We start from the raw sequence: 27,729 nt of genomic DNA, 5'->3' as shown, positions 1-27,729 counted from the left end.
ATATATTATGTTTACTGAGGACAAAAAATATGACGAATTACGTTTGTGTAGCCCTTCGTACTGGGAGGTGAAATTGTTAAAGAAACGCTTGCGAAGTGGTTTGTACATTAACGAGAGTGAATTCAGAAAGAATATCAAAAAGAATATTTATTATATTCTTTTAAAGGGGAAAATGTAATGTGGTCGGCTATGGAAAGGTGGAGAAAACTGGGAACAGTTTTCATGAAGAAAGAAAGAATAGCGAAGCGTAGAATCTAAGGAACTAGAAATCTTTGCTCTCACCGACCGGAGATTTTCTGCTGGAAGGTTGGTTGATGAAAATGAATAAATTTGGGAATTTCATTAATCTATAAAGTTGGGTTAAAATTATTAAAAAAAAATAGGAATTACATCAAAAATTCACAACATTTTCATGGTTCCGTGTATTCATAGTCCAAAGTAACAGAAAAATAAAAAGGTGTATTCTAAAAAGATTCACTCAATTCCATTACTATAATCTAAATATTAGATATTATTTTATTCTATGTACTTAATGATTTAGTTGATTTATCAAAGCATTAGTTCATCCAACTAGTGAGATATGTTTTGTATGTATACTAACTTTGTATGTAGGTATAAAAACACGCATTTCAAAATGAAAATATTTTATAACTGTGTATCAGGTTTCATCCCTCAGTAATTTTTGTATGTCTTTGGTAGCACTGAGGATTTCATAGCGAAATTGGAAGAAAGAGGAATTGCGCACTTCGCCCATAAATTTCAGTTGTCTTGATTTTTATATACACTGGGTTACATTTCTTAATAGAAGAAATAGATAATACGAAAAACATAAAACTTTACATTTCATTTCTATAAAGAATTTCTATAAATATTGCATTCAATAAGTAAAAAGATCTTTAGTTTGACGGCATTTTAAAAGTAGACACCGATAATGTATTTAAAACGGTGAAAAGGATTTTGTTAAAAAAATGTGAATGTTTTCATACGTCCATTCCATTTCTTGTTATTCCCTTGCAATAAATCGCAAAAGTTGTTTCTTAGGATAAAGAAATAATTCAGAAATCTTTGGAGTAAGATCTGTCTTCTTGCCTTCAGGTGGCAATATCTTAAACTGGTGTATAATGTGGGTGATTATAAGAAAAATGGCCGTCATTGCTAATGGTTCACCAGGACAGTTACGTTTACCTGTAAGAAAAACAGGAAATACTTGTCACTACACAGAAAACATATACGTGTACAATAACATTGCACTGATAACATAATCTCATCTTTTTAAAAATATATTTTAATCATTTTAGTTTCGTTTCCAAAAAGTAAGAAAAAACAAGGGTTTATTACCTCTTAGAGCAACTTCCTCCCTTCCCTTTATTATATGTTACAAATAAAGGCTTCGATCATCATAAAAAAACAACTGACAATATCCCATCATTTGCAATTTCTTTCAGTTTATAATTTACCATTGTTTGTCACTGCGCGTATTGCACGTTTAGAATGAAATATGGAAAGAACAATATAGAACATTGCATACCAATAGAAAAAGGAATATAGGGTTCCGGTCTCTTAACGTCTTTTCCATTTTCACCTAAAAACCTTTCTGGAATAAACTGATCCGGTTTCTCCCACAGTTCTGGATTAGTGTGGACTGCATGGAAAACTGGTATTATGACAGTTCCTTTAGGAATATCATATCCTGCGATTGTTGAATTTGTGGAAGCCCTAAATTGGACGACATTTAATCATGAGACATATAATATTTGTCTGAATAACCCATAATATAAAATGTTTTGCTAACTTTAAAGATGCAAATTTTAATAGGGATATTTATTAGAATTTATTTATTAAAACTTAATTAATATATTTATTATACAATAAATATATTAAATTGATTACATAAGCTTAGTTTACATAAAAGTAAATATGTAGGGAGAAGTTTTAAACATTTTAAAATCATTAATATGTATAAAACTTCCAAGAATACTTAAGGCAAACAGGAGTAATACGTTTGTTTTCCAAATATTTTGTTCCCTGTTTAAATTATATTACTTTAATGACAAAAAAGGTAATGCTCTCCTCCCGCAATAAGTGTATAGACTCCATGGAGGCGTCCATACACTACTACTACTAATAATAATAAACGTCACTTACACTCTAAGGTCGCTTACAGGAAGTATATTTCTGAATCTCTGTGCCTCTTGAATCACAGCTACTGTGTAGGGCATATTCTTCCTATCATCCAAACAAATAGTTCGTGATTTTCCAGCCACTTCAATGATCTCTTTAAAAATGCGTTCTTGTATTTCTAGGTGGGCAGATAATATTAGAATTAACCAATCTATAGACAAACTGCTGGTGAGTATTCCTGCAGGAACGTAAAGTTGGACATTTCCTTTCAACTTGGTCACTGCAAAGGTTTTGAAAACTTTTCTATTAGTGTGAATTTACAGATAATGAGGTTTCTATTTCAGATATGATTGAAAACGTGCAATTGTTATTAGATAATCCATTAAATCTTGGTTATAAAAATAAGACATAGAACGCATTTGTCTTTTTTTTGGAGGATGAGAATCCTGAGTTTTCAAAAGTAAAATACCTCCATCCTGTATATGGAATTAAGCAATTTATCATTTCAAAAGAACTCTATATTCATTCGTATCGAGAAGGGAATCTAACTCGTCTCAAGAACATTGTCATACTAACGGAACTATGAATTATTTTATCAATTTTTAGCAATTTGAATAACATTATACAATTAAAATAAAAGTGTTGGAATGAGAGAGTATTTTAAATTCGATCAAACTTGAAAAATACACAATATTTGATAGATATTATCAGCCAACTAAGGCATATGTTATTTTAATAAATAACGTATGCCTTAGTTGTACATTAGAAGTATATTTATATATGAAAATATATTACTTCTGCATTCGACCTTGGTAGCTTCTTGGTCTGATTCCTGTTGACCTCAATAAAGGTCGAAATAAGTATGGATAATTTCACTTTCCTTTTAATTTAATGAAAATAAATATACACTTCTGAAAGGAAGTGTACGTTGCATCATGGGATATTAATAGTGATCATTCTCTATATACAATTGGCCTTCTCATAAAGATAATTCACTGCCAACTTTTTTGCTTTTGTTTCGGTAAGAATTAAACAACAATTTTAATCCTTGGGAAGCATAATTGAGTTTTGTGTGTGCTTAATTGAGATACCTGAAACCATATCTGCCAATAAAATACATTTATCTAGAAGTTATAGCTAATTACGACCTTTACCGTAGTCAGAGGAAGGCCTCTCCCAAATGTAGGAGTGAATGTTATGTATGAGTATGTGAAAGACATCCCAAACAATGATTTGATTCCTTACCCCCAAGGTTCTAAGAGTACTCATTTTTGTTTTCAACCAATTAAGTTTTACGAGACTTCACAATGCCATTTCTTCTGTTAGGCCACCCGATTTAAGAAAGAAAGAAAAAAAGCTTTTACCAAGGAATACCAAAACCATAAAGACGTATATAGACGACAATTGAATCCTTAAACGGAGGTACTCACCTGTAAGGTTGGTTGGTTTGTTACCATGTACTCGTCTTTCCATTTCTTTCGTGAAATTATTAATAAAATCTGGAATTTCACTTTTATCTGGATTTCTTTTACGGTTTTCCAATTCTTTGCTGTAACAGATAAATGTAAGATCATATTAATGCTATAAACGATTGCATTTTAACATAAATCCTAAAGAATCGAAAATTACACATAAAAAGAGAGTCCCCAGTCAGTTTCTGATCAACCAGACTGCAAAACTGACTGGAAACAAGCTGGATATCATGGTATGAGATTGTTTTCATTACATCATTACTTCGATCTACGCTTGCATTTCGCAAGCGTAGATCGAAAAACATATCCACGCATTTCGTATGCTCCACCGGGTGCTTATTATTCTCCTGATTTCAATTCATGTCCTTCGTCTGGTCCCTAACGTCCGGGACATTATTCTCTCTCTCTTAATCCAGAATATTTTAATACCATTTCCTGGTCTAGTGGAATCAATGCTAAGATGGGGCAAGAGTTGATCACTTCCAAAGGAAACCCCATATATTTCTAACGATACGTAGATATTTGCGAAATGAAACTGTTTAATGGGTGCATTGGGTCCAGATCTAAATTTCTTTTTAACTAACATTAAAAATAGTTGAAAGAAAGTTGAAGGTAAAGAATATATACTTTTTTAAGAATCTCATTTAAACATAAAGAATTTCACTTAAATAATACAAAAATTATATCCTAAGAAAAACTTAACTTCTCACCTTATCATTTTATCAAATTTGCTAAATGATTTCATCTGTTTGTCGTAATGTACCCATCCTAACCAACGTAAGATATACCAAATCTTTGGTAGGTAGCCAACAATTGCGCCTTCGTCAAAAAATTCCAGGAAGTCATCCATTAACTGACGAATAAAAGGCCATATCGGATCATTATGTTCGAAACGTTTTCCAAACACCAAAATCCAAATAGCATTTGAAAAGCTGACAAAGATATATTTATTATAATCACAGGGTTTTCCGTTATGTTTTTCGATCTCTTTCATCAGGTCAGATATTTCTTCCTGGAAGGAAATACATATTTGATATAAATGGCATTAGTAAAAAAATGTCTCATTTACATTTCATTGAATGGACTCAAGACATCCGATATTGTATGCAGACAAAGAATTATTTCTCGTATTATATAATCATTTGTCTATATTAATATTTTATATTTTTCACTCTTAAAATTTAAGCACCAGTTACTAGTAAAAGTAATAGTTTTATATCAGATTACTAGTGGTAAGTTGAAAAGATTTCTTTGTATGCATCATTCCGATTTCTTTGGGTTTGAGACTCCTGATCTGGGCACCTCTTTTACCAGTGTCCACCGGTGCAGCGCATTTGGCGAAGGCTGGCTGAAGTGCTTAGGATCCAGTTGCCAACTTTGTCCGAGGTGTTACTATTGTAATTTCCACCACCGGTGAGAAAAGAAAAAATACCTAATTTCTGGGATCAATGTTTTAAATATCGCATACGGAAAACAAGTAAAAAGCATTTCCTCACTGAGGAAGCCAAAATTTACCATCGAATTAGGAACTGCTTCTCCACCTATTTCCCTCGATTCGGGGAGCGGGAAAGATACCCCTTGGGCAAGAGCGGTTCCTAAGGAGATGATGTAGACCAGCAACCATGCCAGATTACACAGGAGAGAATTAAAGTGTGCATATATTTGTAACATCATAATTTTTATGACTTTTTAAACTCATATTTTTATTAGTTTTGTCATTTTAGTCTACTTTCATTTCAGTCTAATGTAGGGGGGGGGGGTGGCCTGAACAAACGTGCGCTACGAAGGCCAACATCGAGGCGGTCCTGAGCCCTTTTAGAGAGGGATCTGTCGAGCCTGGTCTCCCCAATTTGTTCACTTGTTTTTATTGTTTTTATCCGTGGTTTTACAGGTATTGATACTTCGTATACTGGTTTTAATAATATTTTAATATTCATTTTATCTGTTTACTTTTGTTAAGTTTTTAATGTATTTTGTTTTCCTTTTTGGGACTTTTCCTTTAATGAGTGAAAAGTCAAACGACCGCATTAGAAGTACACGGTGGGTCACAGCTAAAATGTGAGGCATTTTTTTTCTCCTCTGTCACTATTTCACTCTATATTTTATATCTTCCTCTCTCTTTCTCTGATGAATCTCAGCGCCACTTTTATGCTTAAAAGGCCGATGATCAGAGACTTGAACTAAAAGAAATTTATCAATCCTTCATAAATTTCTAGTTTTATGTTCCTATCTGAGAATATATTTCTAAGATTTGAAATAAGCCGTTATCAATCAGGCAGCAAACGAATGGAAAATTATTCATCGTAGAATGATAATATAAAATTAAATTGGCATCGAAAGTTGAACAAATACAAAGAATCACAAAAGCCGAACACTGTAGTAAGCAACCATTTAGCGACCTTCTAAATCACATATAATAGTGAACATTTATGAGACTTCGCTAAATAAAAAAAAAATATAAATATAATTCAATTTTATGATTAAATTTAGAGTAATCAAACTATGTATAATTCCGGTATAACTCTTTTAAGATTTTTATGGTCATGCTTAAATTCTTGAGAGTTCTGCTATAAGCACCATAAAATAACTAATTGTAAGTTAAAACACATATCTTATTCCATCCCATCTTCCGTTAGTCGCATTAGGCTCAAAAATATGTAACAGAGAATCATGGCTTTCAGAAACCTGATACATCGATTAATACTATCTACATTGTATGCTACGTTTGAAAATTGCGTGCGTATTGCAGGCTTGCCTGTTTTGCGGTACATGAAAAAAACCCAAGTTTTTTTCATGTACCGCAATTGTGTCCATAATTGTGTCAACGGTTGTAAATGGTTTAAAAATGGTGTGTTATGGTAAATGTACTTAGCTGGGTTTGTCACGTTTCAAACAATAATATTCATGTTAATTAAACACCAGCTCCTGAGGTGTTTAATTAACGAGGACCATACTTGATGTAGGATGACATAGAACTGAGTAAGTGTGCTTAATATTTTTGAAGTTATTTGAATTTTAATTATAGGAAGACTTGGTTGTAATATGATAATTCAGATATGTGCTTTCTCTTCTTTTCCATATAGGTTTTATTGCTTAATTATATTGGTCTTATACTGGAACTATCAAGAAGTGGTATAAATGAACGTTATATGTAATTTTAGGAGAAATTTCAAATTTCATGTTGGTATTCAATAAATAAATGAACTTACGTGCAGATATTCTTCGAAGAAGGACTTTCCCATTCCTGCGTTCCTCAATGTTGTCACAGAAACTCTTCTTTGCTCCTCCCAATCCACTCCATTTGCAGAACCAACTCCTGAAACAGTAACAGCCTTACAGTATACTATTGCTGTGAATCTAGTTCGAAGTACTCTCATTCCTCTACTTAGGACGGAATTCAGTTCTCACGATCTCGTCGTAAGTTGCAAATCACTTTGTGAATCATCAGAGTATGTTAAGAATTAATATCTGCTAAAATGTGTAGGTCTATTTGTTATATTTTGAACTGATTTGGCTCTTTGTTTATGGTACAATAATACAAGTAAAAGTTATAAAATTACTGTAATATATAATGAAACATGAGGAGTGTACAGTGAATCGCTGCGCTTACAGTAAAATAATCAGCTGGGAACAAATGGAGAAAGAATAATTCTTCAAAGCTGTTCTTTTATTAATTGGAAGATTCATAGGAGACAGGTGAGGCTAGTTCCTTAACAACAGATTCTTCAAATGTAGAAATTGCAACAAGCATTCTGAGGATAATTAACAAGATGCTTAACTTGTGGAAGATCAAAGATATATTCAGTAATGAGGTGATAGCAGGAGTGTGCTTTTTTAAAAATTTGTACATTACATTCACCTTGCGTCCTTCTCTCTTCCTTGCTAAATCTATCCATGTTGGAATTAATTTTCTCAAATAACCAAATTTCTTGCTTAAGAGACAAATATCTCTGCTAGTTATTACACTGTTAACTTTTATGAGTTGAGGATCGACTTCTTCATATTTTTCTACTTTTTTCTTTCTTCTCGTTCTTCATATTCTTCTGCATTTTTCTTCCTTCTCATTCTTCATATTCTTCTACGTTTTTCTTTCTTCTCCTTCTATACTCGTTACTTCTGTAAGGTTTCCATTAACGAGCTCTTTTTCCACAGCTTACACCAACTGCTATCCATCTTCATTAGTAATCATCACTATTTAGTTTTCAACACAATCTTGTTACCATTCTCTTGAAAGGCGTTGTCTTTAAAATCGTATACAGTATTTTTAGCAGCTCCTTCCAAACATCATTCATACTCTTAGCGGTCATCTCATTCCATACAGAACTTACATTCTTTGCACAAAGAATTTAAGTTCCATACAGAACTTACATTCTTTGTGCAATGCAAGATATTAGGAGTATATTCCATTCACAAGTTTCTTATTCTCAGTATCAGCAATAGCTCAGGGAAAAAATTATTATTATTTTTTAAATAATATATCTCGAAAGCAGCATAATACCCTGATCCATGGGTCGCGAGACTGGATTGGTATACAGAAACGTGTTAATGGGATGGTCGTCATAAGTACGAGTGGTTGTAAGTCGTGGAATGACTGTATATAATTTCCATAAAAGAGGGATTGAGTTACCTATAAAACATCACTATGCCGCTTGTGAACAACTGGTCAAGGAGATGAAAGGAATCTATTTATGTTTCAGAACAACGGAAGAATTTCCGTTTTTCCTTTGGGAAAAACTGTATTGGGAAGACTGTTCTGGAGTACAGTGGTAAAGAGTATAAAAGAGAAGGTTGAGAAGTTGGTTCGGTTTGTTTGGAGTTGGCCAGTGATTGAATGATCAAGAGCTTAGTGAATGTTGTAAATGAAATCAGTGGGTGAATGAATGTTGGTATTATCTGCTCAGGTCGGGTGTTTATGAGTGGGTGGGAAATGGGGGAAAGATGGCAATCACTTCGATGGAACAACGCTCGTGAAAATATTATGCAAGAGGCATACAACGGAAGCAGTAGGTCTGTGCGACAGTGTCTGCAGCGAATCTGAGAGGAAAGAGTCACCAGTTATCCAACTCTTCTGATCAAGAAGCATTTTTAGAGGTAATTGGAAACCGGAATATCACTTTTAATCATTGTTGATATACATTTCCATTAGTAATAGAGATTCCTGTTTTGGCTTAGAGATGGCAGCATATGAAAATCATGTCTTACACAAGACAGTGTAAGTATGTGTTTCATGGAAGTTCGAAGTCCATTTAAAGAACGGGTGTTAATCGTGTTTGTTTGCTGTGTTCAGTTCATTTATCTATTATTACCAGCAGAAAAAATTCACAGGAGCCTGGTTTTTAAAAGAAAATCAATCTGTTTATAAAAATATTCCCCTTAAAAACCAATTAAAGATATGCGCACTTTAATCAGTATTTCCATTACATATTTTTCAAGTGAAAAAAATGGACAGAAAATCTTTATTTTTTGAAAAAGCAAAGAAACATTCTGTATTTAACAAATGCACTACTTATAGGAACCATTTTATATATTTGAGTGCAAATTATACTTCTTAAAATCATTTCTGAGATTGAAGAAATCACTGACAAAGTCAAATTTGTACTAAGTATTTTGCTATAGTCATTATCGTTATTAGTGATTACGGTTAAAAGTTTAATCTCGCTTATTAATTAACGTTGTCTAGAACCCGAATTCGACGATACATTGTGATTGGTCGGCGAATTTAGAGCACATTGAAAACTGGTGATTTTTATCTGTTTTATTGAGGTTTTCCCCTAAGAAAATTAAGCAGAACGGTCATGATGGCAAAAGATTCCATGCGTAGGCTGTGTAGAAGGAATGAATGAGAGTTTTTAGATGTGCGGAGTGAGTCTGAGGAAAGATTGGAAAATGAAATTATAATGGGAAGAATGCTGAGAATATAAGCATAAGAGTCATAATATTACATAACTGTGTAATCACGGGAATGGGCTTTATCATAGAATTGATTACAAGGAGGATTTTCGTCCTTTAGACCCATCAAACGTGTGCAAAGTTGTCTACATATATAGGGCACTAGAGAAGAATAGAGATCTGCAAGTTGTCCAACTGTGTCATGAAGACTGCAAAAGAACTTGCAGGTAGATTATTATGTCTGTACACGAATGCTAGGAGTATCAGAAATGAAGGGGTCGAGTTGGTTGCCTTAGTCAATATGTTGGGACCTCAGATTGTAGGCATTAGTAAAACTTGAATAAGAATCAGAATCAGACATACTAAATGGTATCGAGTGTAAAGGATACACTATTTTTAGGAAGGATAGAGAGGATAGGATAGGATAGGAGGGGGAATGCTGCTAATGATATCGGATGACTTGAATCCAGTTAGTGTTGAGACATATCGATTGTTGGTGATGAAGAAATGCATCATCAAATAGAGATGATGGGAGCGAAAAGAGTAATTGATAATGGGAGACCTTAATTATCCAAATATAGATTGGGTAGCAGTAAAATCTCATGAGAAAAATGAAACAAAATTTATTGAGCTGTTGTGGGAAAACTTACCCGAGCAGCATGTAACCAAAGGAACTCGAGGTCAAAGAGTAGTAGATCCGAATTTCATTAAATCAATATACACCGATGCATATATTCACTTGAATAATCCGTTTCGATCCAAAGATCAGTCCAAGAATGATATGGTTATAGTCTATTTTCTATTAACTGGGTGATAATTTTTCTGTCATTCTGCCTTCAATGAAAAGTACCTTTCTAATTTATAAAAATAACTTCGTACGAAAACTATCAAAATATTTATATGTTATTAATTTGATATTTGTTTACTTACCTAACGTATTTGGTATGAAGTTATTAGCTCCATAAGGTCTATTAAGGAATTCTGGTTTAGGTAAAGTCTCTTTAATTGACTGGAAATCTGTTAAAACCACTGCAAGAGTTCTGCCAAGGCTGATACTAAAATAGAAATATGAATCAACAGGCTGTAATATAAAATTAGGTTGTGCTATGTAAGAATAATAATCTCAGCGACTCAAGTACATCTTATATCAACATGTACAAAAATAGTATCCTCGTGCAGAAGACAAAAATAAATAAATAAAATAAATTCAAAGTTACTGTATTTTATGAAATATTGCGTCTGTCTATTCAAGTGTTTTAACAGTTCTGGCAAAGGGTGATTAATAAAAGTTGTTTCACGAACTTGACTTGAATTAGGTGCATGAAGCCACGAGTTTCGCGTGCCATCCTCTTCGGTCCAGTGCTGTTTCTTTTGCTTTCCCCCAGCTCGACCATCCTAGTTTGTTTCGTTCTTGGATTACTATCCGGCGCCATGCCATTTTGAGTCTTCCTTTCTTCCTTTTACCATCAGTCGCCCATGTCAATGCTGTTCTTGTGTGTTCTGATGTTGGCATTCTCAATACATGGCCTATCCGTGTCCATCTGTGTTTCTTTAACTCTATTGTAATGGGTTTGGTTTTGGTTTTGTTGTAAATTTCAATATTTAAGATTTTATTTGTCCAGTAAATTTTGAGAATTCTGCAAAGATATTTTGTTTGGAAGGCATCTTCCTTTTTGTTTGGAAGGCATTTTATTTTCTTTTTGTTTGGTTAATTTCCATGATTCACTTCCATAAAGTAATACAGATTTAGCAGTTGAGTTAAAAATTTGCACCTTTAAGTTTGTTTTTATATTGGATGATTTCCAAATTTTCTGTAAAGTTTTAAATGCGTAGAAAGATTTTTTATTCTTATTGCAATGTCTTCGTTGGTACCACCTGTAGTATGTTTCACGAAGCATACTACATAAAGAAGCAACGGGAAATCAACATTATTAATTCAATGGCACATGATAAGCAAACGCGAGGCGAAAAACTATAACAAATATATGTAATTTGTTAAATTTCACCGAGTTGATTCAGCACATGCGGTGTAATAATTATTACAGAACAATGTTCTTGTAGCAAGTCCCAACAAAACCTGTCATATTGTAGAATCAAATGAGTTCGTATATTCGACTTCCCATAGAATGCGAAAAATCTTTATCTGGAAAGTGAGTTAGTCGGTTTCATTTGATAATCCAAAACATGTATTGAAAAGTAATAAATTGGGCTAAGAAATGAAAACTTCTTATTTTTACAACGATTCCCTTCACTACTCAAATATGTTAAATTATATTTGTTGTTTTAAACATAACAATAATTATATTTTTTTCTTATTAAATATGATTAGCTCCACAGAATACTGAGGATTTTGTATTTATATTAACTGCAAGGTGATGAATGATATAAATATAATATACTCTGTATTAGATACAGAATCACTTTTAAATGCTAGTAATCTATGTCTACCTGTAGCTAGGGAAACATACGCAGATTGCTTTCTCTCATTTTTGAAACATATTGCTCCATCTAAATAAATATATGTGTAAGATTAAATCCCGCAGAACAGGACATTTATGATAGAACTGCAAAGAGAAACGGGTGATGTACATATCATATAGTAAAACATAATGATAAATAAATTATTTAAAACTGAGCACGTTTAAAAGATTTATCAAATGTTAAAAATAAATTAATTTCATTAATACAGTGGATTCTAAATAGGCAATGCGCGCTATTGATTTCGGTATTCTTAATTTAGGGGATCTTGGTCAGGAAGGTGACCGAGATCCCATAAATTCGCTACATCATTATGAAACCGTGACTCGGTTATAATTTTATGCGTTTCCATATTAAAGGAAATTTTCCTTTCTTGAGGCATTTTTTGTATGGGTTGTTACAAATATGGAAAATTCAAGAAATGTTCTTAAGCGTATGATACTAGATATCCCTTCATTACTGAGGTTTTTCTTGGCTGAATTGATTTTCGTATTGATTCGATTTCATTAGGAGAAGTTTCATTATCGTTAAGAGTGCCTAATTCTGTCCTCCCCCCACCTCTCTCTCTCTCTCTCTCTACCCCAAAATATCTACCAAACAACCAAAGATGAACAACCGCGGTTCCACAAGAGATCCTCAGCCTCCAAGTATTCTAGAATCTTCCCAACAACCTGTAAAGGGGATGAAGAGATCGTGCTTCCCGAATACTCAAACGACGACGACAAAAAAAGAAACACAAAATGCAGGTATTCCTCACATTGAAGTCCCGTTGACATCTGAGCAGCTCCAGAGCTTCTATAAAAGAGTTCTAGGGTGATCACAAAAACGGGTCGCAACTTACGACTATAGTCGTCATCAGTGGTCTAACTGCCCAGCTGGAAGAACTAAGAAATCTTCTCGAGGGACAAAAAGGGAAAAAAAAACATCACCCTCCGAAAAATAATTTATTACCTGATCAAAGGTCTTGAATCCCAGTGTCAGCTTAATTATACTTAAAGCAAACGAGTTGCATCATACAAGCCAAAGTAGCCCAGTACATCATGAGCAAGTGCAAGAGGATGTGCCATACCACTGCAAAACAGGCTCGTTCAGCAGTATATCCTTACCCATCGGCCAGAAATAGTTATGCTGCAGGAAGCAAATACATACAATTACATGGATTAGAAATCACTATATGGTATCCACCAAAAGAGCTCCCTAAAATTATGGATCATCGATACCTTTCATGGTTGCACAATGTGTACAATCATTAATCCTCAAACTGGAAAAAATATATATATACAGTATATATATAGAATCAACTCAGCAAAGTTAGTGAAGACCACCTGATACTGGAAGGGAATTTCAACTGTAGTCTGGATGCTGCAATGGACAGACACAAAAGCCAGGAACATAGACTCTCACTAGCGAGAGAGTAATTTGTTGATTACCAGGATGTAATCAACTAATTCCTCATATATGGTATTAAAGCTAAAGTTTGATTAACCAACTTCTCATGTATCGGTTCATAAAAATTTGATCATAAAAAAATATCTACGAGCTGACTGATATCTTCAGACACCTACACCCACATGAAAAATTGTACTTCTGTAGGGCCAAAGTTGGTCCTACCAGTGTCCTTTACCAGCCACGGCTGGTGGATACTCGTATACTTATTAAAGGTTCCAAGGAGAGTAAGTGGTAATGGAAACCGCTGTCTCCATAGATAGATAGATAGATAGATATATTTTTTTTTTTTTTTATTGTAAACATAACAATCTTATATACAGGATTAACCGGTTTTTGGTTCTCTGCAGTCAGACAGAGAGGTTACATACTCTTGTTGAGGTATGTTACATCGAAGTCACTTATAAGGCTAATTACATTTTTTTTTTTTTTAAATAAATTAAAGCCATTAAGAGTTATTTTAACATGATAACATAAGATCTTGTTTTAACATAAGAACATAAATGTGGAAGAACATAGAAGTTACTATTGCACAATATTATCTATTAACATGAGAGTGCCAGCTGATTAACTTTCGCACTGTTAAGCACAACAATCCTTCTTTCTTCCCCCTTTCTTTTTTTTTTGGGGGGGGGTAAAGGTGTCACTTCTATGCTGGAAATTGGATTATAATGCAGTCGCCCTGCTCAGCCAGGAGTTGATTCCGTGGATTCCATTCTTGGTGGAAAAGATCTAAGGTGTTGTTTTGCCTATGGTAGTGATGTTCGTGTAGGATCCGACATCTCACCTTTTGTTGGAAGGCTGCAGTGAGTTGGTCAGTTGCCTCTCTCTGTGAAGTTGCTGTGCTGTCTGGTCTTGTATGTCTGAGGTAGAAGTTGTATATTACCGCTTTTGCGGTGATGAAAAGGTAATTGCAGAATGAATGGTTATTTGGCTCCACATGGACGAGATTGAAATATTCCTCTTCTGTATGAAGATTACCACAGGTAAGAGCTGCCGTTTCCCGAGTCAAACTGATTAATTTAGTGTTGACTGGGCATTCCAAGTAGACATGCCGGACCGTTCCTAATTGGTAGCAGAAGAGGCAGTTATCTGAGACGTTTGAGTTAAATTTTCGTAATATAGTAGGAGTAGGTAATATATTATGCCACATTCTCCACTGAATATCTGCGTCAGGTTTGATGGCTCTTGTGCGATATGGTAGATCCCATTGAAATAGTGTTTGATCAGATGATGCAGGATTTTCCATCAAAGTGCTTTGGTTTGACTGTTGTGTTAGGGTGCTGTAGATCTTGTTGGTGTTGCTGGGTGTAAGTTTCTCCCATGAGTTATTGGTTTTTATCAGAAAGATAGGCGCCAAAACTTCTGAGTTTGGAGGAGTAAGCCCCACTTCTGTTATGCTATCAGGCATAGCGGCTTGAAAAGCGGCCTTTACGGTGTCTATCTGCTCAGACTCATTCCCATATTCCAGGTTTTCGAGCGAATTTGGAAAGCGCCAGGTGAGGCTTGGAGAAAGAATGTCACCCAAGATCCTCACGTTTCGCCAGCTCCATGGAGGAAAGAAAAATTCTTTCTGAGTGATCGGGCTTCTTACCATCGTGTTGTGAAAGATGGGTTCCATGAGGATTTCAGGTAGGGATGCTGTCTTCACTGTGTGCTGGAGGTTTAGCTTCTTCCATCGTCGAAGGGCGTCTTTGTAGAAGTTTGTTAAACTTACAGGCACTTGAGCTGTTGTCATTCTTAAGGTGGTGGAGAGAGAGAGACCTCTAGTGGCAGAAGTGAAAATATACTCAGTGGTACACTTGTGTGATATTTCCTGTTGTAGGGCATTTATGAGAAATCGAGCGCGGAACGTTGTTATCCTGTTGTCAATGGAGACCAACTTTTGTCCTCCATCTTTGAGAGAAGTACATAGCTGGGAGTAGGAAAGCCAGTTTGTTTTATTCCATATGAATCGATATATGGTTGACTTTATTTGTTTGATGAATTGAACTGGTGGCGTAAGGATCTTTAGTGTATGCCAAAGGACACTGGTGGCTATTTGGTTAACGATTATTGTTCTCCCTCTTGTGGAGGCAGAGGCTCGTATTGCTGCCCACTTTCCTAGAACTTGCTTGAAACGCTTGTTTAGTGTTTCCCAGTTCTTATCCACATAAGAGGGTGTGTTTCCTAGGTAAATCCCCAGGTATTTGTTTCCCTCTGTGGACCAGGTACCAGACATTGGGGAATCGGTTCGGTTTTTCCATTTGCCACACCACAGTCCTATGGTTTTATGTGTGTTTAGTTTGGCTCCTGAGGCTGCCTGATATTGTTGGTATGCCACTTGTATGTTATGAAAGTCCTCTTCTTTGCGGGCTATAATTGTAACATCATCAGCATATGCTGTCAGGGTTATGGTTTGGTAGGGAAGTTTAGGGCGGCATGCTTTGAGCAGCATGCTGAGTCTACACAGAAAGGGTTCGATGGCAATTGTGTAAAGAGGACCGGAGAGTGGACAGCCTTGTTTAATACCTCTGCTGTATGGTGCAGTTATGGTAAGCCTGTTGTTTATTTTCATGCAAAACTGTGCCTTGGCATACAACATTTTAATAGAGTGAATGATGCCTGAGCCAAAGCCAAATGCTTTCAAGCAGTTGAAGAGGTAAAGGTGTTCAACGCGGTCGAAAGCTTTTTCTTGGTCTAGTGTTACAAGACCCATTGTTTCACTGTTGTTGTTCGCTATGCTTATGAGATCCCTTATGAGATGTAAGTTTTCGTGGATAGATCTTCCAGGGATGGAATAGCTCTGATGCCTATTTATTATTTCGCTCAGAGCGGGTTTAAGTTTGTTGGCAATGGCTTTGGATATAATTTTGCAGTCGGTGTTTGTGATAGAGATGGGTCTCCAGTTTCCTAGTTTCGTCGCGTCTCCTTTCTTTGGAATGAGTTTGATAACTGATGTTGTCATATTGAGTGGAAAGCCATTGGTATTCGCTTCGACAAATACTCTGTAGAGGATAGGTCCAAGCTGTTCCCAGAAGGACTGATAAAATTCAGTGGTGAGCCCGTCTATGCCAGGAGATTTATCTTTAGGTAAGGAGGTGCAGGCAGTTTTCAGATCGTGTAACGTGATAGGGAGTTCTGTGTTACTCCTTGTTGTTGGTGAGAGTCTTTTCACATCGGAGAGAATTTTATTCGTGGCCTCCATAGATGTTGGGTTGGCTTGGTACAAATTTTTGTAGTACTGCAAGGTATATAAGAGGATTTCGTCATTATTTTCTATGATGTTTCCATTATCTGTTTTAATAGCAGATATAGTGGTGCACTCTTGTTGGCGTTTTTCTAGTGAAAAGAAATACTTTGTAGGGGCATCTGCGAAGTTAATATGTTTGCGTCGTGCTCTTATTAGTGCTCCTCTTGCAGAGTGCTCTAGGTGTGAGCGTATGGTGGCTTCTAGGGACTGGTATTCCTCAGATTCTGGATGATGCAATTGCTGTTGTTGTTGCAAATTTTTAAGGGCTGAATGCTTGTTCAAATTTCTTCGGTGACTATATTTTTGGGTGAATACCTTAACTTTGGATTTAAAAAGTGACCACCACTCGGAAATTGATTGTGAAGTAGGTATATTTCTGATGAGAGTTTCGATATAGATTTTAGAGGTTCTGAGATATTCTGTATCCTTTAGTAGGCTGTTGTTAAATATCCAGTATGCTCCTCCTTTGTATCTGGTGTGTCCAGGAAAGCAAATGTTAAGAAGGATGGAATCATGGTCTGATGCATGAGATGGATGGTATGTGACTCTCCTGATGTAGGGTATTGTGTGCATCGATGTGTAGTATCTGTCGAGCCGTGCCTGGTATAAGACACTGGTAGGACCACCTTTGGCTCTCCAGGAGAACATTTTCTCATGTGGGTGCAAGTGTCTGAAGGTGTCAGTCAGCTCGAAGTCATTTATTACATCCTGGAGAAGCTGAACTAGTGAGTGTCGATGTTCTTGGCATTGCTGTCTGTCCATTGCAGGATCCAGAGTGCAGTTGAAATCCCCTGCCAGTATGATGTGGTCATTGACCTTGCTGAGGTGGTTTCGCACAAACTCCAGTACCTGCACTGCAAGCTGGTCATTTTGTGGGATGTATATGTTAATGATATATATTTTCTTTCCTGTCTGAGTTGTAATGAGTGCATATATTGCACACCCAGGAAAGGTATCGATTATTTCTACTTTTAGAGCGCTGTTTTGGTGAATTCCAATGCTGACTCCCGATCCATGAAGTTGTATGGCAGGACAGTGGTGCATGGTATAAGGCCAGTTCTTCCAGTGTTGATATGAAGCTTTGCTATTGCAATGGAAGTTTGTTTCCTGCAGCATAACTATTTCTGGCCGTTGGGCAAGGATATGCTGCAGGACCAGCCTGTTTCGCAGTGGTGTGGCACATCCTCTAGCGTTTAGTGAGAGAAGGTTTATTGAGGTGCTCATTATTTTTATGGTTTAGTTTTATTTGGTGCGGTAATCCTCACTTCCTTTATGGATAGTTACGCTGCCGCTGGGATTCAAGCCCGTTTATCAGGTAGTATATCCTTTTCCTGAGATTGGTGGTTTTTCTCCCTCTTTTTCCTGCCAGAATAGTTCTTAACTCTTCCAGCTGGGTGATAAGACCACTGATGTCAGCGGTGTAGTCATAGGCTGTCAGCAGTTTTTGTGAAGAGCCTCGAACTTTTTTAAGAAAGCTCTGAAGCTGCTCACTTGTGAGTGGGCCTTCAGTGTGAGGAAGACTTGCATTTCCAGTTTCCTCTTCATCATCTGAGGACTCAAGAAGCTCGATCTCTTCATCCCCCTCTACAGGCTGCTGGGAGGGTTCCAGAGTGCTTGGAGGCAAAGGTTCCCTGCTGCAGCTGCGCTGGTTTGTCTTTGGCTTTTTTTCCGTTTTTGTTTCTTGCTCCTCTTCGTTATTTGTATCTTTATCAGAGTTAGTTAGTTGTCTGTGTTCCGTTTCCTTTTCTCTAGGATTGCTTTTAATCGATGTTGGTGGAGGTTCTTTCGAAAGTTGGGTTTCTTTAGTGCTACCACTTGATTTTGTCTCCTCGGTACTGGGCTGAGAGCTGTTTCCTTGAGATCTTTGTTGTTTGTTAGGGATGCTCTGTTTTTTGGGGTTGGCTGCTTGCTGCTTCTGATTCTCTGATTCGCTAGGGTTAGTAGTGTTGTTAACCGGTTTCTCATTTCTGGGTATATACGGGCATAACTTCCTTACATGGCCTTCTTCGTGGCAGTAAAAGCACTGAGCAGCAACAGTAATATAAAAGGTGTAGGGTACTCCATCTATTTCTGTGTTGATTATTTTGGGTATGGAGCCGATTGTATTGTCGCCAAAGTGCATTAGAGCCTGTCTTCTAAAGCTCTTGATGTGAGCGAATTCAGGCCTAGTTGTAGAGGCGCGTAGCGTTCGGATTTTACCTGTCACTGCGCCGTATTTTGATAGTAATCCGCGAAGCATTTGATGGCTTATTTCCGGTGGAACATTTGACACTGTTACTTTTGTGGGAGCAATTGCGATTGGTGAGATATTCACGTGGCATGCTCCGATGTCTATTCCCTTTTCAATTAATGTCTCAGACCAAGATGCGTTGTTAAAGTACATTTGTACGGTTCCGGCAACTCTTGATATGTGAGTTATATTTTTGGGGGGAACATGTTGAGCTACTGCATCTAGATACTTTTCCAGTGGGGTATTTTCGATTGCGAAAATTACAATTCCGTTATCTCGGGAAAAGCGGTTGGCTGGGTGAACGTTTGTACGCGTTGTGGCAGTGGTATTAATTCGCGCTGAAGTATTAGCTACAATGTTAGCATAGGAGACAGAGAGTACTGACCTTTGTCCGTTGTTGTCCGGGGGGCTGAGACTGATGTCTTTTTCTTCTCTGGCGATGTGGCTGGTGTCGTTTCCTTGATCGGAATTCTGCAACCTTTGACCGATTCCTGCTGAGCTCGGGCGTGGACCGGCTGCTGCTGGTGGTGATATGCTGTGGTTTATACTGGCCATTGCTTCGGGCGAATAAGGGGAAACGCAAGCTATCACAAATTCCCGGTACTCGAAGGCATACCGTTGTAACAATAAGCACACGAACAAAGAAGATTTAAAAATTTTAAAATTAATATAACTTTTCCTAGCTTCACAAATTTAGAAAACTAATTTTTTAACGCGATAGATTAGGTGCTTACGATTATGTAGATATAAATCTTGAAGTTGATTGACGCATTCGACCGCACAAAACACAACTTTAGGCAAGAGCGACCTTGGACACGTCTGCACACTTCAGCGACAAGACAATATAGATAGATAGATAGATAGATAGATAGATAGATAGATAGATAGATAGATAGAGAGAGAGAGAGAGAGAGAGAGAATAATTGCTAATCAAATAGCTACCATAGTCTTTGGCATATATTCTCATGCCACCAGTGCATTTGATCAAATAAATACAGTTAACCATCTATCAAGTTTTATGGAACCAAAGAAACTGGCTTTCTTACCCCGAGGTACTGTAAGTATTTCTCTTAAAGAAAGAGGGCAAAACATGATATCCATTGAAAACACAATCACAATGTATTGCAATTGGTTTTACCTCAATACCCAGCAACAGGGAATGGAATAAAACTGCCTAAGGTATTTTTTTCAGTTCTGCTATTAGAGGTATCTCTTTCTCCACAACTTTAACAATGACAACTGCCCCTGTGCGGTTGTGATTCTTAAGGTTGTGGACGTTTTTAAGGTTGTAAAGTTTGCTAGACTCGTTGCCAAAAAGTCTAACAAACTTTTACAGACATGCCCTTCGAAGATGGAAGGACTTACATCTCCAGCACACAGTAGACAGGCTCCCTTGCTGAAACCGTCATGGAATCCATCTTTCACAACGCAATGGCAATGAACTCCATCACTGAGAGAGTGAGAGTTTTTTTTCCCTCCATGGAGCTGACGAAGTGTGGGGGCGATGACATTTGCTCACCGAGACTTACCTGGCAATTTCGAAAATCACTGAAACTATGAATTCATGAATCAGGCTGAACCCGTAAATGCTGTGAAATCTGCTTTTCAACAGCTATGCCTGATAGCATAACGGAAGAGGGAGGCTCAGCTCCTCCGATATAGAAGATCCAGTTCATTTCCTTTTAATTAAAACCGTATCTTATTTATCGATGGCCTGATAAAAACAAGAAATGCGTGAGAGAGAATTACACTCTCCAATGTAATCAATATCTACAGAACACTAATACAGCATTCCGACCAAATTACATCTTTGGATAATACCGTATCATACCAGCAAACACAATTCATTGGGATCTATCATATCGCAAGAAAGCCACAAAACCTGACGTTCAGCGGAGAATATGGCAGGATATCCTTCCCACTCCTGCTATACAACACAAATTCAACCCAGATTTTTCGGATAAATGTCTCTCCTGAAATTAATCCGTTCGTCTAGGGAAACGGCAGCCTTAAACTGTGGTTGTGTTCATTCAGAAGAGGAATATTTCAATCTTTACACGCACAGTCAAGAAAACCATTTGATCTGCAACTCTTCATCGCTGCGAAGGCAATGATATACAGTTTCTATCTTCGACACACAACAGCAGATAGCAAAACACCATCCATGAGAGAGGCGAGCTGACCACCTGCTTGCTTCTAATAAACGAAAGTGACAAGTCTTCTCCTCCATGAGCGTCATCATCACCACAAACAAAACAACGCACTGGATCTCTTACTCCAAGACTGGAACCAATGGAATCAACTCGCTGAGCAGGGCAACTTCATTACAATCCACTTTTCAATATATATTTATATATATATATATATATACATATGAATTTTTCGTAAATTTATTTATCTGTTGATTTGTATTTTTCAGAAATAAAAGACATCTGTGTTAGTTTAATAGGTAATAATATGTGTGCTGTTTCATTCTTGTTTACTGCTAACTTAGATATACAGTTCCAAATAGTTTATGCAGTAGAAACATTGCAGGATTTTTTCCACGATTTTATTTTTGCGTTTGTAATTGTGTACTGACAACTGTATTTAGCTTTATAATAATTATCGTGTGTAGTTTGCCCTAAATCGTCATTGTTGTAAGCGCTCTGATATAGTCTTCTAAGTGCATTAACTCTTCTTCTTACATCTGTTAATTCTTCGTTGCCCCAAGGTCTGATTACTTAAATTTCTTTACTATCTCGTTTTTGGTTTTGGTATGCTTATTATGACTGTGATTTGTGTGTGTGTGTGTGTGTGTGTGTGTGTGTGTGTGTGTGTGTGTGTGTGTGTGTGTGTGTGTGTGTGTGTGTGTGTGTGTGTGTGTGTGTGTGTGTGTGTGTGTGTGTGTGTGTGTGTGTGTGTGTGTGTGTGTGTGTGTGTGTGTGTGTGTGTGTGTGTGTGTGATATTTAGCTTAATACAGTTAAAACACCTCAGAAATCTTACCTAACGATGCAGTGGCACATTTTCCACAGTATTTTGACATTGGCATTAGAAGACAGTTTTATCCTCAAACGTTTAGTGCAATCTTTCGATTTCGAGCCAACTGCTCTTCGTTCTTAAATGATTTCACTGGAAACATAACATATAATTAGCTTTGGAAGATATTTCTTGTCAGAATTTGCTACTCGAGTGTCTTTACATTCTTTAGAGATTTCGTTGTAAGTCAATATCTGTTCTGTTCTTGGGATTAGAATAACACTCTTCAATTAGTAATAATATTCACTTTTGTGGTTTCGATTTTGATTTTTCTTGGATCTATTTTGTTTTTCTTTTATGATATTCTTAAGTTCTTCGCTGTTTTAGTAGAGGTATTGGCTTGGCTATTAAAGCAAACATGGTTTTACTGAGTGAACCATAACTAAAAAACGGGTTTAAAATCTGAATAAAGTTTTTGATTACTCATTTTTAGTATATTTTTTCATGTATTCTAAGAAACGTTTGGGAATTTATGGAAGGGAACACCTAACGCAGAATTTTGGCGAGGGAATAATTTCGCCAAGATCTACAATTTATTCGCCATCACGTTCTCCAAATCTGTCGCTCCTGACTTCTTCCTATGGAATTACCTGGAAGTAAACAAGCCCAAGAAAATCCTATAGCTCAAGGAGAATATGCATGCATGCAGGAATTCAGGTGCTGAAGCTAGAAATATTAAATGCTGTCATGGAACATGCCGTAGAAAGGTAGAAAGTACCCGTGTTTGTGAAGCTAAAAATAGAAGATATTTACGTGATTTGGTTTTTTCATAACTAACAAAAACTCTCAGAGTCTGAATGGCTCAATGAAAGTAGCATTTGTACTCTACGACGTTTAAACGCAAGACGGAAGACTTGGATTCAAATCTAGTCGCCGACTAGAGGAACCTTTTCTAACATTTTTTTGACCAGTTCCAGAGTTAGTCGATCTCTGGAACTGGCAGGCGGGTTTTTTCTCCCGAAAACTCGGGTTTTCGTCCCGGAAAATCAATCATAGAACCGACTATTTCAGACATTATAAACATTGTGTATGGTAAGGGAGACCACGAGATGGCGGCACATCTCGTGGTCCCTAACCATACACAATGTTAGCCTTGTTAGCCATACACAATGTTAATCTTGTTAGCCATCTCTTCACTGCTTTGTGCCGATTAAATTAGTGATAGTTATGGGAAATCTATCCCTGACTGGCTACCAGTGAAGATTGAACTTCCCACTTAGTCTCCAAAAGTTAGATAGGGGTAAAATGGCATGGCCTACTCCCTATACGAGAATAAAACGCATTCGCTGATTTTTTTTATAAAAAATCTCCAGGTTCTGTGTTTCATTATAACAAAAAATAATAATAATTAATAAAAATAAAAAAATTAATAAAAAATTATTAAATGTTTAAATCTTTCCATGACTTAAGGGCCATCGTGTAGTATACTTTTTTGACGACTTGTGAGTATAAAAGAGTAAGCTGAGCTAAATTAGTCTGCACCTACTTGGTTGTAGTGGACTGTAGCGCCTTTAACACTTTCGTTTCATTTTCCCTATTATTGAATACTTTTGTTAGTTTGCTCACTGCAGTTAGTATGTTCTTTTTAAATACTTCCTTAAATTATCTCTTATTTTGGTAACTTTATGTTGCAAATCGAAGGTTCTCGAACTCGATTTCGTTCCGTGTTCGTAAAATGTTTTGTCTTAAGACACTGTTTCTCTAACTCACAAAGCTTAAGAAAAATGTATCTATTATTTAGCGATATCCGATTATCTTACATTAATTTTTAGAGGGGTCGAATTTGATCAGATAATTAAATGAAAAGTAAGGGATAACTTTAGTTTTTATTATTTATCATGTGGTTAAACATTTCCAAAAATGTATTATTTCTTGTAATAATTAGAAATGTTTATATAAGAAAGATGTTACTTACGCCCATCGAAAACTATTCGATTGTGATATTTTATTTTTAAAAAAAATCTTTTGCCTCTATGTAGTTTTTTTTTTTTTAATTTTTGTAACATAAACTTGAGAGAAGAAATTACTGAACTTTTCGACGACGTTTTCACTACATTGAAGAACTGCTGACTTGTATACAGGGGTGCGCCAGTAGTGTCCGGTGCCTATGTGCAAAACTTTAGTTGGCGCCCCTATATCCCTTCCCCCAATAAAAAACACTTTATAAAAATGTTATTTTTAATATTTGATGCCAATAAAGTGAGTATTTCATTTTGAATTTTATCTCCTAAATAGGAGGGCATATTTTTAAAGTCAGGATTATTAACTACACGTCGCGTATGTTCCGATATAAAAGAATCAAACGTTTCTAAATTTAAAAATTGCCATTGCTGAGATCTTAAAGTTTATTACTTTTACCACGAAGAGATAGTACAAAAATTATTCTTTTTATAACTTCATATCGACGTTTCCTTTCATTATCCAAAACTGTTTGTTGCAAATGATCAATACAAGTTTTATTTTTATTTTTTAAGGATGTAATTAATTCTGTCCATTTTTTGTAATTGTTCAAATGATTTAATTTTTTTCTCATGACGATTCAAGTACATTGCGAGATGTTGCCTATATTCTGCTGATAACAGCAGAATATAGAATAAAGTTAAAAACTGCAGCAAATTTTCTTATATATGTTTAGAGCAAATGCGAGTGTAAACAAGATTAAACAAATTCAAACGCGCGCCATCCTGTAAACAGTAAACTCACGCAAGTTCAAGTTTTTACTTGTTTTTACAAGTTTTTACTTGTTTACGGCCTTGTTAGAACTAGGATCAGAATAAAATAAGATCTTAAGGAATAATAACAAATAAGTGATTAAAAATAATTTGTTTAAGACAAATCTATAAAATATAATTAAAATTTAAACAAAAATGTAATTTATTTTGATATAATTAATGAATAATATATTTTTAAGTATTCCTCGCCTGAAATCTTTGGCGCCTGTGTGCGTCGCACACATTGCACATATTGCCGGCGAGCCCCTGCTTGTATACAAGCGGCCTTCACTTCGTCGCCATGTTCATTACACCTCAGGCAGTAGTGCGCTTGCGTCAACATCGTGCTTCCAAAGAGGAAGTTCACTGAGTGCGATAGAGCAGCGCTTCCCAAACTGTCGGCCGCGGCCCCCTTGGGGGCCATAAGTTTTGTTGAGGGGTTCGTGAAATAATGAAAACAAATTTAAAATGTTTTAAGACTAAGTAGATTGTTTTTATTTTAAAAGAAACGTATTTAACTTTTATTATTTATTATTTCTTTTTTGTTATTTTTTATATTTTAATGGAAAAAATCACAGATTGGTTCACAAACTTTGCTTCCTGCGTATTTCGGCGCTTGATGAATATTAGTAAATATTGCTTATTCATATAAGTTTCATTTCTAAGCAGTGGTTAATTGTATTTACTTCGAATGCTCTCCAGGGAAGCTCCAAATCTTCCTGTCCCTTTCATCACACGTTCGTAATCAGTGACTGTTGATATTGACTTTATATACATATCAAAACTCGTTTTATATTATCACTGTCATCCGAGCTAGTTTTCTGTTTTCATATTTTCATAAAGCTTTTATCTTTCGGTTGCGCCATCTTTTATTAATACCGCACCAATCATATACACGTTTTAATAACCTGCCTTTGCTGTCTGTTTCGCGTTAGGCTTAATTACCTTAAAGGGAGAAAAGTCACAAAAGAGAAAAATGTTCCTGGTCTGGGGATTTCCTTATTCAGGTAATATTCACTAATTTCATGTTATCAGTCTGTGGTGTGCCAGTATCGGTAAGTGGTGATATTATTTGATCTATTCTACGTTAAAAAATTTAATTTAACCCTGAGATGGATAAGTGGCCGATAAAAAATAAAAAAAAAAAAACCACGAACATCAGAAGAAGCAGAAACAGACTCAAAAAAAAAAAAAAAAAAAGACAGTATTTCATATTTTACCATCGTCTTCAGAACCAAATGGTAAGAGGCAAAAAATGTAATATATGCATTTGGTTTTTGCAATATTCGCTGTGTATGTTTTGTATTTATATTGAATATAAATACAATAAATATTATAATAATATATCTCTCTATTATGATTTTTTTTCGAGGGGGGCCGTGTAATATTTTAATTTTTGCAAAGGGGGCCCCGACATCCAGAAGTTTGGGAAGCACTGCGATAGAGCATAAAGAATAGTTGTTGCATTCATTAGAACACAACAAAAAAAAGACGACGTTCTAGAGAGGGGAGTTGGAAATTTTAGGGGAGAAAATAGTTTTAAGGAAATTCTTAAGCCAAAAATAGTGGATAAGAGCGTTATGAGGAGAAACAAATATTATCACAAAATTAACAGATAAATTTTCTTTATATGAAGTAAAGTAGTAACAGATAAAATTAATTATATACTTTCTCCCGAAACAAAGAACAGTTCCTTTTTGATACCCGTATGCAGAAAGGGAATTTCAGATAAGCGCTGTAACCTGTAAGAGCTGAACTTTTTATACTTAAGGATAATGATGAAGCTTCAACAAGGAAACTGGTAACTTTAAAGTTATCTTCATATTCTAAAGAAAGAAGAAACTGATACAGCAAAGAATATATGAAAGAAATACGTTCTTTTTAAGAAAGATTGTACAACAATTTATTCTTTTTTTTTTTTTAAAGGAAAAACAGACATGAGTTAGACATTTATATTTTATCACCATTATTGACAATTGCAGAAACTGTGTGTTATTAAAGTTTGTGCATTCTCACAAAACCCTGTGAGTTTGAAGAGAAGAAATCTTATGTAATGTTTATGTTCTTTAACTGTGTTAAATGTGTGGGCCTTTTTTCGCTTTAGGAGATAAATTTATTTGAAATGCAAACTTCTATAGAGCGCTTGCGAATATAAACATTTTACACCCACACCATTGAAGATAATACAGAAAAATCAACACTAATATTATTTATAATAAATATATTATTTTTGAATTTCCTTTGTCTCTCACTCAATCTCTTAATGTATCATAACAACATTCCGGGTACGAATCTGTAGAATTTTATGCTGTTTCACATCTCCAACGTACAAAGTTTACAAAAAATGCACTTAACAGTTTTGATGGTTGTTCCTAAACGTGCAGCGCCAGTTCCATTAACTTTGACCTTCAAAAGATTGTTGCTTGTTGACTGCAGCCCCCCCCCCCTTCCCAGAGGCAGCAGTTCCAACTGTAGAAACGTTCTATAGATGACATTGGTTAAAGAAATATGATCTGCACGTTATTTGTAGTAATAGGACACATAACGTGATGTTAGAATACACCTGCCATCGAAATTGAATCAACCGTTTGTGAAGAGAGAGATTATTATTTAACGTTTGGGGTATATGTACATGCAGTGTTTTCTATTTAATCTCCTAGGTAACTGATCATGTTGAATCTTTCGATTCTATGGGTGTGATGTACTAATAGTGTTAGTACCACTTTCATAGTTCTTGTTTTACTACTACAAACGTTATAACTTAATGATAAAATAATTGAAATGCTATCAATGAATTTAATTTTTTTAAAACAGATTTAAAAAAACTTTGTAAACTGATTTAAAAGTAACTCACTTTTCCATTTTAAGCGACTGTATAAATTATATCAACGTTCTCCTACTCACCTGAAAACACTTCCATACTCTTTGGCAAGTTCCATGAATTGGACCGCTGGTTCTTTTTTCAAATATGGCAAATATCCCACTATTGGTAAACCCCTGGGTCCAGGAGGAATATTTCTTTTCCATCTGAGAGCATTTTGTATCCAGTACACTACGATTAACACAACAAACGATGCAAGCAAAGTTTGTTGAAACGAAGACAGGTATTCAAACATTCTATTAACTGTATG

General features: G+C 35.8%; 1 protein-coding gene across 1 annotated transcript; it reads right to left on the bottom strand.

The window, feature by feature from the left end:
* Positions 1-753: 753 nt before the first annotated feature.
* On the bottom strand, positions 754-27,729 carry LOC150101532 (cytochrome P450 2J6-like). Its single transcript, XM_090400629.1, has 8 exons — positions 27,503-27,729; positions 10,413-10,537; positions 6,803-6,909; positions 4,304-4,605; positions 3,552-3,670; positions 2,146-2,401; positions 1,529-1,716; positions 754-1,185 (listed from the first exon to the last, which is right to left on the bottom strand). The coding sequence occupies exons 1-8, from the start codon at positions 27,712-27,714 to the stop codon at positions 1,004-1,006; spliced, it is 1,491 nt and encodes a 496-aa protein (XP_090256755.1). The 5' UTR covers positions 27,715-27,729; the 3' UTR covers positions 754-1,003.

The sequence above is a fragment of the Typopeltis vanoorti genome, chromosome 11, assembly GCF_054136105.1.
Source record: "Typopeltis vanoorti isolate ZY-2024b chromosome 11, IOZ_Tvanoo_1.0, whole genome shotgun sequence".
NCBI classification, from domain to species: Eukaryota; Metazoa; Arthropoda; class Arachnida; order Uropygi; family Thelyphonidae; genus Typopeltis; species Typopeltis vanoorti.
This window is presented reverse-complemented; position numbering and strand designations above follow the sequence as displayed.

Bases quoted from the DNA above. Each gene is read 5' to 3' on its own strand.
- LOC150101532 (XM_090400629.1), bottom strand. From the start codon at position 27,714: ATGTTTGAATACCTGTCTTCGTTTCAACAAACTTTGCTTGCATCGTTT. The intron at 6,910-10,412 runs GTAAGTAAACAA...TTACTGTTTCAG, and splicing joins CTTCATACCAAATACGTTAG to GAGTTGGTTCTGCAAATGGA. The intron at 1,186-1,528 runs GTATGCAATGTT...TTTTTCTTACAG, and splicing joins CTATATTCCTTTTTCTATTG to GTAAACGTAACTGTCCTGGT.